Source organism: Ptiloglossa arizonensis, chromosome 9, assembly GCF_051014685.1.
Source record: "Ptiloglossa arizonensis isolate GNS036 chromosome 9, iyPtiAriz1_principal, whole genome shotgun sequence".
Lineage (NCBI taxonomy): Eukaryota > Metazoa > Arthropoda > Insecta > Hymenoptera > Colletidae > Ptiloglossa > Ptiloglossa arizonensis.
In genome coordinates this window covers 6757091-6771444 of record NC_135056.1, presented here as the reverse complement: position 1 = coordinate 6771444, position 14354 = coordinate 6757091, and the positions used below count along the sequence as shown (strand labels likewise).

Sequence of the window (14354 nt, the reverse complement as noted above, 5' to 3'; positions counted from 1 at the left end):
TAAGTTATTTTAAATCAGTTGGAGTTTTTGTACATTTTGAACAAAATGATTTTACTCTGAAGATGTCGAATACATATATAGAAAGAATGTTTCTAACTTTTATAAAACGTACGTCTTACGTAGTGAGTTCTGTTACTGGTGTAACAAGTGTACAATTTAATATTGTTAAAAATAGTAGAGGTTAAAGACAGTAACACATGATCCAACGAGTCAAGAGCTCAGAGATCAATTCTATGCAACTTCTTACAAGAAGCCCGGAAGAACGTAGGTATTGCAAAAGTGTGGAATTCTGTGTGGCGATTTAAACCAGTGTTTTCCAAAGTGGAGAACATCGTTCCTAGGTGGGACATCTTATAATCCAAGGAAGATGTCATATATAACAGAAACGTTTCTTTCTATTAATGCATCGATCAATAAAGTTCAACTGCAAGAGTGTTAGGTTGTTCGATAAGTTATATCGAACGACAAAACTTATCGAACAACCTATTATATTTTTCTTGTATCTCTTCAAATCTCGAGTACAGAAATTTAATTTCTTTTTTCAGGGTGGCGTCATCCGAAAAAATTAGAAAACACTGATTTAAGTCTGTAAGAGTGGCTTTCCATACCACTCGAATATTTCTCGAGTATATACCTCGCTATATTTAGTCCAGCAAACATACACTCGATGGGACTATGCACACTCGTGGAATCAAAGAATTCAGAGAAGTTATCGCTACTCTAAAGACTTCGTACTGCAATTTGCCCAACTTCTTCGCTCGTGCATTCCATCGTATACACGCGCAAAGTATGCAATCAAATCTCAATAAATCACTACCAGCAGTTCGTCAACACCGATAATGTATCAACTCTCTCAGTATTCGAGTAACGATTTATTATTAGATACTTGGTAACCGGCGATAAATACGATAAATAGATAAGTTTTGTTATTACACATAATACGAAGTATCTGTTACGAAACACGTAAGGTCAAGTTTACTATTACTTATCTCCTTGTACACGCTTCTAATATCGCAATCGTTTCGATCGAAAGAAATTACGGTTTGAAATGTTAAAATAACGTTGTGTATCGATTAAATTTCTTCGATGTACTCTATATTATTAATAATTACTTATTTCGATTCAAGGTATAATGACTTATTACGATTGAAGATACATGTATAATTACATTTAAAAAATTCAAAACGATTTTGGCTTTTTAGCGAAAGAAAATCAAACAATTTTAATTGTTGCAATTTGTTATCGGTGAAATACGAACGCGTGTTAAATGTTAAAAAAATAACTTCCTGTGTATAAGAATTTTTCCCCCTCGTAGTAGTTATAACATTATTTTGGCTCTTCGTAATTGAAAGGGAAAAAATGTTCAATTAGTCCGTACAGGAATATTTTTTAATTAAAATAAACGTTTGGATCCTAGGCTTCGGGTTCTATTCGATGTGTGTGTATAAATTTTAAATATTATATAAGCGAAGATACTCGAGTACCGATCGCAACTAATTCTCACCTTCACTACAAGAGTGTATTATAGAGTGAGGAGAGAGTGTTCACAGTAGAAACATGCATGAGAGAAGTAGACTATTGTGTTATAGGTACAACCTAATTTTTCAGCTCACGAAGTATATTTTTCATCCTATTTATCAAAATGGTTCATTATTATCCCCCTCACAACTTAGTTATTAACACAAGGATTGACATAATTCCATCAGGAATAATATCTAGGAACTCGTGTTTGCATCTATTTATAGAGTACTAGATTGTTCAATAAGTTTTGTCGTTTTTTCCATTGTAAAAAAAAAATACTATGTTCACTTCAACTTTGAACAACTGTAATGAACGAGTCGACAAATCTACATGAAACTTCATACACGTTCATCAAACAGTAGTACCATCTTTAGAAGAAATAAAACGACGAACCTGATAGCTCCGTTTCTTATCGAACGACAAAACTTATCGAACAACCTATTACAGTGACCGTTCAGGCCTGTTTAAAATCGCATTGATATCGATTCGTTAACTACCTATGTAACCACCGCCTCCGCCTCCTGTCAGGCATCCACCACCTCCGCCTCCAAATCCTCCGTTGCCGTGACTCTGATTCCCAGGACCGCAACCAATTCCTCCTACGCCACCCCGTACTAGAGGCATGCCAGCGGAAGTTCGTTGACTCGAATCGCTGCTCGATGACCCATTCCACCCACCGCCAGGGCCACCTGCACCAACCAGACTTCACGTAATTAACACAGTTTCGAAACAGTTACAGTTAAACGTAGATTGACGCGCGTTGCTGCAACGTCGAGCACGCGAATCGCTTAAATAAAATCGGAACTTCGTTAACTTGCAGCCTGGAAGCCATTTTCCGGTTCAACCTTGAAAATAGAAAATTATCGATGAACCACGGTTATCGGAGTGAAAACTACGTAATCGCTTTCGCTTTTGGAATCTCCTGGAGGAATCCCTCTAACTGTGTAAATTAGTGTAAATTAGGGTAAATTGTAGTAGATATTTATTAATAAGTGTACTTATGATGTGTATGTAATAAATGCTTGTTAAAAAGTATTTATTATCGCGACAGAAAGACAGAAAGACGAAAGACATTCTTTTTATTGTAATTTATATAAATTTAGAGTATCGACGTGTATTAGACGCGTATTTTTCTTCTTTTTTTTTTAATAAACTATTAACAGAACGGAATTCTTATTTAAATTTCAAAATTCGAATTTGGTAAATCGAGAAAGGTTTTGGATAGATGCAACTCGATTTAAATGTGGAGTCATATAGGAATAGAGAAATTTAATTTTTAAAAGTTTTAAATTATAGAAATTATAGAAATTATAGAAATTATAGAAAATTATAGAAATCTAATGTCTTAATTTCTATAGCAATTATAGAAACGTGATGTCTCTTCAATTTCTATAAATTATTTTTCTGAACATTTAATAACGATATTTTCATCGGAGTTCGACACACTCCGTGTTCGTGTTAATGTTAAAAAAATGGGTGTTACGTATCATTTAGTAATACGATACCGTACAACGGTATGCGAGATTTCCGTATCATCGCTGGCTATCCGTATCGAAATACATACATATGTATGTAGATAATACGACCTGTTGATACGTGAAAAACGGAATCTCAATTCTGTTGGGCGAGATAAAGTTTAAATCGAGATAAACGAAATCCAGTAACGGAATCTTTGCAATAATATCTCGGCTCCTCTGGATTTTTATATAGACGGCTGATGATTAAAAAAAAATTACATTTTTATAACGATAAATTTTTGGTTTTTCATTAATAAACTTCAATTCACACCTACTAGCTAAGGATTCCGTAACAATTTACAAAGCACGTTAATTTCAACGAATCACCTTGTCTCAACTAGTCCAAAGTATAACGTGCTCTGCAATAAATACAAAATAGGACTTATTTTATCGCTAGATGAAATATAATAGTGTCTTAACGTTCTCGGTACTGATAATCAAAGAGTTGATTTGTAATAAAGTACATTTTTATTTCTTATGCATATGTACAAAAAAAAAGAAAAGAAATTCCCCACGTTGGTAAATGTTAACAATTTATGTGAGTAGGGAGATGCATAGTGAATCAAGTTCGTCAGTCGATTTAAAATTCCAATCTATGAGAGTATTGTATAAAAATTTCACTAGGCTACATCTAACTAATTTTGAGTTTCTGTTATCTTCAATTGGATCAATTTTCTTTTTAAATGCACTCGCCGATATTTTCATCTCTTGTACAATATCTTGCCACGCATCACTTTTCTGTATTTCTTTATTATTTTTTTTTTGAGTGTGACTATGAGTGTGAATGACCTGAGCGTGAAACACCCAGTGGTATCACATGAAGTTTCTCCGTATCTTATTACACGATATGGGTAATTTGTTTTTTTAAATAAATTTCTTTCACGATATACATGTATATTTCTATCGTTCGAATAGTATGGGCGTTTACGAAATAAATCATCGTGCAACGATACGCAAACGTATCGTTCTTTTGGTGTGGCGATAGTGTTTTGTAGAAAAATTGACAAACGAACAATCGAGCTCCGTTGGATATTTTGTATTAAATTCGATGCGCGACTATGCAACGTTCAACGATTCAACGATGCAACAAATGAATATTTGGTTTTAAAACTTCAAGCCTGTTCAACTTTTAAGTTCTTCCTACCTCTTTCGTGTTTAATTGCACTATATTAGATTTTAAGTTACACATTATATTCCGTGCGTTTAGTAAACTTTATTCGGTGAAAGTATTTTATATTTTCTGTATATTTTTATTATAAAAATACAAAACGGATAATGTACCGTAATCCCGAACCAAATTGTACAAAATCGATGAAGATTTTTCTTTGATAAAATTATTTTTCAATGATTCATTATTTTTAAATTAATGTATGATGTTTTATTAACATATCCCTAACATTTGAAATTAATCGGTTAAGTAAGTTTCTTTTTATTATTTTTATCGATATCATTCTTATTATTATTACTTATTATTTAATGGAGACACACACTTTAGAGTACAAATAAAAGTACAAATTAATCGTACGTATTTAAAAAACAAAACATTCGACACTTAAAGCTAAGTAGAGAAGAAACAAAAGTCAACGGATTTACAATGCTTACATACATACATATGTATGTATTCAGATTCTTTGGAATTTTGTTCAGGCAATTATTATAATTTTTGGTGTGGTGAGAAGAAGACAGTTCTTAAAGTGAATTAGTTCCGATCATTTTACTCGACCTGTCTGGTCACCTAACATTCCTACGATATTACTCACCTGCCTCTGTTGAAAGAACCGAACCAGACATTGGTTGTCTTCCAATGGGAGCAGGTCCTCGTCCATGCTGAAGACCATTATCGACAAATTGTCCCAATCCTATACCACCTCCACCTGCTGCAATGAGTATGGGGTACTGGTCTCCGTTGCTTTTCAACTGTAACATTAAAAAGATGGTCGTTGATCCAAAACTGATAAATACTAGCTGGCAAAATAAGTTTTTACCCTTTTAAAATCGAATCGATTTGTTCCTTTCTTAAAAAGGAAATTGTAAGAGATTAAATGTTATAAGAGATATTTTTAATCTCTGTGACAAATCAATCTTTACGGTTCCTCGACTAGGTGTCGATGACTTGCAAGCTCAATAAAAATTCATCTTCCCCTAATATTATAATCGAATTAAAAATAATCACTCACCGTGAAGATATACGTTGCTCCACCTCCACCTCCTCCACCGTCCTTTATCTTAATCTTTTTCACTTCGTGTATCATGGAAGCAATTCCCGTGAGAGATGAACTGTACTGTTGCGATCCACTAGTTTGGCAGCTGTCTGCTTTCAGGCCCAAATTCTGAAAATTTTAATTCACTGTTTGTCACTGAGAGTAAAAGTACTTCGTGTTACCACCGTATACGAGAAAGATGAATTATTTAACTAAACAACTCGAAAGTTACAGAAATAAATGTGCGTTGTTTTTCTCAACAAGAGTATCGATTCCAGGGTAACTTTAAATATAATTTATTACTCGTCGATTCTGTTTCAAATTCTCCAGAAATCAGCAACTTATTCTTATAACATTGATAAACGACTCTTACTTTAGGACACGCGTTTGATCCAGGCTGTCCCACCATAAAATACAATTGTTCACCCTTTTCTAGTTCCATGACACCACGAACGAGAGCACCTAACGTGCTACCCATGCCGCTGGATCCTTTTCCTCCACGTGCACCCATTGCGATCAAACTGAAATTCAAAATTGTTCAAACGTAATCAAATGTCGATCGAACTATAAATTGTAAATAAGATGCACGTAACGGGAAATGCTCACGTGTAATATCCTCCACGGGGAGCTGTCCATCGTTGAACACCGTTTAAATGAAAGTTAGAGTCCTCTAGCAACGGTGGCGGTATAACAAACTGTACACCTGTTTTGTTGTACTCCTCGAGACACTGTTCAGCGGTGGGACCAATCCTGCCTGTAGCTCCGCAAGTGGTAATTCGTATTACTAAAAATAAACATAATCACGATGCAACGAAATCTGTGAAACAAATTCGAGATAAAACTTGTGGACGATTTGCAAGTATCGCGATAGAACGATGAATGTTGTGCACAGTACCAGTTTCGTTCACAAAATCGGCGTGTTGATCCGGAACTTTTTCCGTGTCTATAATAGGGTTGTAGTAATTGAAATCTCCCACCACATCGGGAGGAACTCCTAAAGAAGGAAATAACGTGTGAAATAACTTTATACATTTAACGTGTGAATACTTTATACATTTGGATGGAATTCAAGGAATGAAACACGCAGAGATTTACCGATGCCGAAACATTCCGGGCTCAAAGAGAAGTCGTCGATCGCAACGTCACCTTTTGATGAGTAGCCTCTGCTCGCTTCGAATTGTAGAAAATACCTGAACAAAATGGGTGCATACGTTAACGTTGGAAATGAAACTCGTACGAATCAATCGTTCGATGTTTATCAAATTCTTTAACGATAAATACCTGTACTTTATAGCAGGTAAAGCGATAGCTTGATCGTACCAAACGTCACTTCTATCACCGTAGGACCACCACAGCCGTTCGGAATGATTTTGATGCGGTCTTATTTGTTGAACTAAATATAAGCCGAGTGAACTGCTGTGCACTCCGTATTGGTGGAAAAAGAAACGTACCTGAAGATTTATACAAACGATGAAAGAAATATATGGGACAATCTGCGCCGTAGTGAGAGCTGTTTTATTCCTCCCAGGGGAAATAACTTACTTGACAGGATCGATGATAACGACTTTTTGGATCGCTGCTATAAGGTGGCGTTGGATTGTACAGCGGGCTCTCGATGGTACCACGACTGCCGTATTCGACTTTTTTAGACATATTTACGTACGTGTACGTTCCTGGGATTAAAAACGATCAATTTCTTATTAGAAATTACGAAATTGTCAGAGTGAAAGATTTCGTGGACGCAGGAAATGGTTCAGTGGGGAATGTTTACTTTCAATGGATAAGATACATCGAGTTGATTCGATGATACGAGGTCTGGATAGATCAGGTGTAAGTTGTTAAGTATCAAATTGTTTTCATTCGAATTTTTCCTGTGTTCTATATAATGTAAATATTTGAAAATACCTTGGCGAATAGGAATACTTTACAAAGATACCGCACAAAATACTTTAAAAGTGCGTTCAAATATAGTTTGTAGAATATATAAATATTTATAGAATATTGGTAAAAAATCATAATAATATAAGATAGAATTAGTTGTATTGAACATTCTGGAATATAAAAATTAAGTAAACGATCGATGGATACATTTTTTTCATTCGTAATATTTTGTTATAAAAGTGGTTGCATCAAACTTAAGTCTCATTTTTATGCCTTAAAAGACACACGATATTCAAATAAATTTTAATACCGATAAGAAAATGTTTTTTCGGAAGTCCTATAAACAGAACATTGGTACTTATTGGATTGGTTGACAAATTTACAATAAAACAGTAGTTTACAGTAGGTTATAGGAATGCAGAAGGTAAAGGTTCTTAATAAAATATGTTAAAATCAAATATGGTGGACAAACTGAATGATATACAACGTACTTTTACGTACGACCATACTTTACAAGTTGACTTTTCCGACACGATTGCACTCGCAGGTCAACACGCAACGCATGCTCTCGATTTTTTTTCTTTCATAATCGATACACAAACCTAAACATCTACTCGATCCTCGGCTGCATCGTTCTAAATACGATGATGACTCTCTAACTATCACAGTTGATTCCAAGATGGTTGGTAATTCAGTTGATCGCTGTTACTTATTTCTCGTTCACTTTGTACATTAAGGATGAAAGAGAGAAATAGTAAAATCAAACGAGATACGATAAAATGTTAAAAACGCTTATATATTATTTTCAAGATGGATTTCTTTCATATCGAAAACTCAGAGACATTCTTTGTAGCTCTGCAGTACCTATTTATTCGCACCTGCGATCGTTCGATTTATTCACTCTTATATTCGCTAAAAAATTTATCGACACTGTTGTACAGTATTAAATATTGCACTGAACGAGTAATAATACATACTTTATTACATACTTCTCCGACCTAATAAGACTTAAGAGTATTCTTCTGTGCAAGATTTCTTATCACGTTACTAAGGGTACTAAGGGAGTCTAAAATACGTACTACTATCACGTTACTAAGGGAGTCACACAGTACGTTAACCCATAAAGTACAAATATTCTAATTGTTTATTTAAACAATAAAAAAAATAATTTCTTCGCAACTAAAATTACGTAAATTATCCGTGACGAAAATTTCAATTTAATTTTTATGAATTCGATTCAACGTAAATTCTATTACATACTTCTACACCCTAATAAGGCTTAGGAGAATTTTTTGGTACAAGACCAAAGACTTAATCAAGTTACCAAAGAAGTCTTCATCAAGTTACTAAAGTTAATTAGATACTACACAGTACGTTAACCCATTAAGTACAGATATTCTAATTGCTGATTCAAACAATAAAAAAAAATAATTTCTTCTCGAATAAAATTACGTAGATTATCCATGACGAAAATTTCAATTTAATTTTCGTGTATCGATTAAACGTAAATACTATTCTATTACATATTCTATTACATACTTCTGTGCCCTAATAAGGCTTAGGAGAATTTTTTGGTCGAAGACACTTCATTACGTTACTAAAGGAATCCAAGTTAATTAAATACCACACAGTACGTTAACCCATAAACTACAGATACTCTAATTGCTGATTTAAAGAATAAAAAGTAAAAAATAATTTCTTCGCGAATAAAATTACGTAGGTGATCCGTGACGAAAATTTCAATTTAATTTCCACGAGTTCGATTAAACGTAAAAAGTAAATTTCGACGAATGCGTTTAATTCGATACAGAATGCGCACCTTTCGTTCCAATTTACCTACACGCGTGAATATAATTTTACGTACCAGACGCATTGCGGTATGTGTGGTCGTAACTAGGTCCAGTTTTATCGGACGGAGTTGCGCCACGATGAAGGGTCCAATTTAAAGGTCTGCCCGGTACATTTTTCCAGCCACACCAACCGTGCTCGAAATTACATCTGGAGTTCTCCGGCATTTTGTCTGAAATGGTCTTCGATTATAGTCTGTCATATATCCGACAAGCTGAACTGAAACGGGAAAGCAATAATTTGCCAATTACCGCAGTCGAGAGCCTCGTCTTCGCCGTCGGCGCAGTCTTTTGTCAGGTCGCAAATACGCGTTCTGTTTAAACACGAACCGTTGTTGCAGCGAAACATATCTTCGGTACAAGCTGCTCCTACTGGTGTCGACTCTGCGAACGAGAAACTCTATAATAGTTTGTTCAATAAATTTTATCGAACGACAAAACTTATTGAACAGTATTAACTAGTATAAAGCTATAAAGCTAGTATAAAGTATAAAGATAGTATAAAGTATAAAGTTAATATAAAGTATAAAACTACTATAAAGTATAAAGATAGTATAATGTATGAAGCTAGTATAAAGTATAAAGCTAGTATAAAGTATAAAGATAGTATAAAGTATAAAGATAGTATAAAGTATAAAGTTAATATAAAGTATAAAGATAGTATAAAGTATAAAGTTAATATAAAGTATAAAGTTAATATAAAGTATAAAGCTAGTATAAAGTATAAAGCTAGTATTTGCTTTTAGTTTTCCTTTTAAGTGCGCGTTAACGTTTGTCGAAAGAAAAGACTCGCATCGTAAATGTTCGTTGATAAATCAAAATAATGCCTCGGTGAATTAATTATAATCTCAGTATTTACGTCTTCGACCCGCTCGAGGGGATTTTTTTCTTTTCAGAGACATTCTACAAGAGAAATAAATTATACGAAATACAATATGATACGATAACAACACGGATTAATTTTGTTACGAAACGTTTTGTATTTTGTATAATTTATTTACCTTGCGGTGTGTTTTTCAAGTGAAATTGTAATTAATGTTCAGAAGCTGTTAGAATAAATTCTAATTGTCCTCTATTATTATCTTGTACATTCGATCGAATACTATTATACATTTGGTACCGAGCATGCGTTTGAATATAGTAGGTAGTACCATTTGATGTCTTATGATAATGAAATGTTACGTAACGCAAATATAATAGTTGAATTTCCCTAATAGCGAGACGTGACTGTTCAGAATTAATTTTAGCAGTGACAAACGATTATTTTACTAGGAAAAGATATTTCTCGAGGGTATACTTTGTTTGAATAATAGAACGTTCGATCGATGGAAGTTTAAATAATGGGAATTTTACTGTGAGCAACATTCGAATGAAAAATGTATAGAATATTATCGCGAGAACATTACGTGTATTTTAATTTAATCTGTTCCATACAAACTGAACAATTCATTCGAAAGAATCAAATAAAGAACTAATTATTACAGAAATATGCGTTCAGAGAGAAAACAAATGTAATCTGTCACAAAAATCTGTTTACCCTCCATAAATTTGTAACGCAATAAAACTCTCGAGAGTGTTTTTAATCCTAGAAGTATCAAATTGTTTGTCGACTGAAGTTAAAAACATTTCGCGACGATATTAATTATATTAATTTTATAATTTAAATACAATTATGAGAGATGCAATAAAAATTGCAAACACTGTTCCCATCGTTGGAATATTTTGTTAACTCACCGATATGAAATATAAATAGACTTACGACAACGTACGTGTACGTATTATTTAATTTCCTTTCATAAAATGCGATCAAATTTTGTGTAATTCTTCTTAAAATATTAAAGATAAATCTTTGAATGCAATCTACGTTGCTCGTATTACCGCAAAACGAACTTTTCTCGCAACGAAAAAAATCATTACGAAGAGATCAAGTTCCCTTTCGAAACGATTCAATCTTTTCATTTTTTCACATCGACAATACTATCTATTGAAAAATCTGAACAGAAATTCAACGATAGAAGGTACCTGTTTCAAAGCACTCTACTTAAGCTGTAAATCAGACACGTTCTATCGTGGAATAAAATAGACGAAATAAAACAATAATTACCCGGGAAACAATCGATCAGACGAATGTTATCAATTGCAATGCTAGAATTAGAGTACGGTGTCAGCATCTCAAGAAGTAGTCGATGCGGCTGACTAATTGCACCAAGATTAAAACGCGTTGTTTCCCATCTGCAATAGAACGACGAGTTTCTTTTTATCGTTAGCTCGGTAACGAGACATTGAATAATATTCGATAAGAAAGCAATGTAAAATTAATTACGTACGTTGCATTGTTATTCCCTTCCTTTTGCGCGGCGAACGAACTCGTTTCGTTCGTAACTATGATTAGATTGATAATACCATCGGACATCTCGACCTGGTACATGGCTAATTCCAATACACAAAGCGATCCAGTGCGAGGAATCGAGTATGACCACAATTGGGGTTTTCCACGGCCAGTGAACCACAAGAAGTGTCCTGGCAAAAAAAAATGGAATTAATTAAATACACGGTGTAACTTTCTGAAAAATGGGCGAAAGATTCTTTCACGTTGGACCTAAATCCATAATCTTAATAGTTGAGTACACTACTGTTTCTCTCGGTTAGTCTGTAATCACTAGATCTCTCTTCGTATCGTTTATCGATCCACCGTTCTTATAGATGTATTTTTTTATTTCTTGATATCTCGATACAACTTCGGTTACACCGTACCGTTCACAGGGAAAACGAACAGTTCTAATCATATGGTAAATTAAACACTTTAAGTTCCTTGCAAACATTGGTTCGTGCACCTCTGCGATGACAAATTTCACCGTACGTTTCTTACGTAATTACTCTTAATCATCGTATATCGTGTACACTGTTGAGAAATTTTATTCGAACGATCTATAATTTTAGCAAGTTTACGTCTCTTTTTGAGAAACAATTGTTCTTCGTATATGTTTCCAAATTCTGAATATAAATTACGAACAAAATGTAAGTTTGTTCGTAATGCATCCTGGCACAATTTTTACCCCGGATTCAAGATCCAGAATCGCTGCCCATTGTTTATCGTTATTCGAAGATAACTTCTTATTAGTCACAGCTGGAGATAAAAATTGCTGTTTACCTCGTTTTCAATTAATTTGTAGTGCTGATTTTATTGTTTAAAGTCGGAAACTACTGTAGAGGAGAGTTGCCTTAATTGGATCATCGTCTATGTTGGACCAGTGTTGTAATTTGATGTTTGGAAAATATTTGTCTTCTCTGATCAGCGATACAAGTTGTCTACACTGATAAGTGGGTAATTAAAGTACGGATAATTAGAAATTAGCGATGGTGTGGCGTTGGTTAACGATCGAATATTTAAACATGAGATCGAAAGATCGATCGAGATAATATACAACTACATTGTTTCCTTGGGAAATCCATTTGCTAAAATTGTTGTCATCGTTTTAAAATCTGAACTTAAGGTCGAGCCACGTGTTTACAGTTATTTGGTAAAATTACCTGTTTTAGACACAACCTGTTACCTCCGTTTGGTCCGGTTCATTAAAATTCCGTTTTTATATTCCGGTAACGAACTTTGCTAAATGCTAAAGAATTGAAATTATAAATTATCCGTTCTTCCGTCAGAACTAAGTCAGTTGTTGTCTTGAACATCTCGTACAAATTGAAAATTGAGAAATCTCTAGAGAAGCTAAACGTTAAATATTGCATTTAATACTATTCAATTTATATTTATATTTACCTTTTTACGTAATTCTACTAAATAAAATTTAATCGTTCTTATAGAATCTAATACAGCAAGCCAGTTGCTCAGCTTGAACCGATTAGGCGCGTTCAAATTATAGTTTTCTCTCGTATTCTTCTTCTTTTCGAAAAATTCAATTACATCAATTTCCAGAGAAGCTGAACGCTAAATATTGCATTTAATACTATTCAATTTATATTTATATTTACCTCTTTACGTAATTCTAAAGAAAATTTAATCATTCTCATAGAATCCAATACAGCAAGCCAAGTTGCTCAGCTCGAACCGATTACGCGTGTTCGAATGATATTTTTCCCTCGTGTTTCTCTTCTTTTCGAAAAATTCAATTACATCGATCGAAGACACACGTAACGATCAATTAATTCCCTTCGTTTTCGTTGCATAAAAATATCAACTTCCCGTCTACGATTGAAACAACAACGAGCATCGTTCCAAATTCGACAACTCTCCTCTCCGTAGCTTCGAAAGATCGCTTTCGATGGCGAGTGTCTCACCGTTTTCCGAATTATTAGCGTCGGTCTTCGGGCCGAATTTGTTGCGCGCCGATGGCGTGGTTCTGTTGAATTCCAGCGTTTGGTTCCATGACCAATCGCAGCTCTCCTCCAAATCGCAGTGTCCCAACTGCGAGGGTCGCGTCAGAGTAATTTGCAAGTCTTTGTTCCCGCGCACCATCCTTTCCCTCCAATCGCAACAGCCGCCGGTGATGCAACAAAGACTGACAACGATTCTCAACAACAGATTGACGTTGAAGCAGAATTTATATCGCCAATCGTGCACGGCGCGAGTTGGCTGTCTGAAATTCGCGGTCAACACCCCAGACCGCGTAGCTCTGATCATTACTCCGTGGTTTCTTCGTATAGCCGCTCGATATATCCTGGAAAAGGTCACACGCAACATTTCGAAGCACGTTTTTTCGTATTTGTTTCATTCGCTTTCTCTTTTTTCTCGCGGCAACCATGAGTCTAGGCGCCGACCGTTCCGACCTTTCCCGGAACAGATCGCGTGAACACGCCCGACGAGGTTCCAAACAACTTTTTCGTGATTACCTAGGCCTGCCATAAGTTCTGTTACAAGTATATCGAGTTATTGTACACGAAACAGAAAGCAGTTTTAACACACCGGAGTTTATTCGCGAATTTATTTTAGGAGGATATCAAGGTGCAATGGATTTAATGGGGTAGTATACAAATGTATAGTGATATAATAAAAATGGAGGATGAGAATTGGTGGTTGGAGAAAGTGTGGGGGTGTGGAGTGTGTGCAATGTGTGATTGTAAACGTGTTGAAACGTTTAGTCGAAGAATACAATGAGAGAAGGTGTAATAAGGTTATTAGAAGAGAAAATCAAGGTATAATGGGGTAGAAAGTTGTAACAAATGTATAGTAATATAATAAAAATGGAGAATAAGAATTGGTGGTTGGAGCAAGTGTGGAGGTTTGAAGTGTGTGCAATGTGTGATTGTGAACGTGTTGAAACGTTTAGTCGAAGAATACAATGAGACAAGGAGTAATAAGATTATTATAAGAGAAAATCAAGGTATAATGGGGTAGAAAGTTATAATAAATGTATATTAATATAATAAAAATGGAG

The 14354-nt window shown here is 34.7% G+C and overlaps 1 protein-coding gene across 7 annotated transcripts in view; it reads right to left on the bottom strand.

Moving 5' to 3' along the window:
• The window catches only part of Alk (Anaplastic lymphoma kinase), a 46077-nt gene that overhangs the window by 16246 nt on the left and 15477 nt on the right, over nt 1–14354 (bottom strand). For 6 of the 7 annotated variants that reach the window (XM_076320403.1, XM_076320401.1, XM_076320405.1 and 3 more), the window contains exons 3-16: nt 13258–13637; nt 11295–11487; nt 11072–11199; nt 9220–9351; nt 8985–9140; nt 6782–6912; nt 6521–6690; nt 6335–6429; nt 6135–6233; nt 5846–6023; nt 5613–5760; nt 5216–5368; nt 4799–4955; nt 2019–2210 (exon numbers count right to left, since the gene is read on the bottom strand). In XM_076320403.1, the coding sequence (XP_076176518.1) occupies nt 2019–2210; nt 4799–4955; nt 5216–5368; nt 5613–5760; nt 5846–6023; nt 6135–6233; nt 6335–6429; nt 6521–6690; nt 6782–6912; nt 8985–9140; nt 9220–9351; nt 11072–11199; nt 11295–11487; nt 13258–13600 (2275 nt within the window). In that variant the 5' untranslated portion in view covers nt 13601–13637. The remainder of the gene's footprint in view (nt 1–2018; nt 2211–4798; nt 4956–5215; nt 5369–5612; nt 5761–5845; nt 6024–6134; nt 6234–6334; nt 6430–6520; nt 6691–6781; nt 6913–8984; nt 9141–9219; nt 9352–11071; nt 11200–11294; nt 11488–13257; nt 13638–14354) is intronic. The other variant, XM_076320407.1, reaches the window with a different exon arrangement.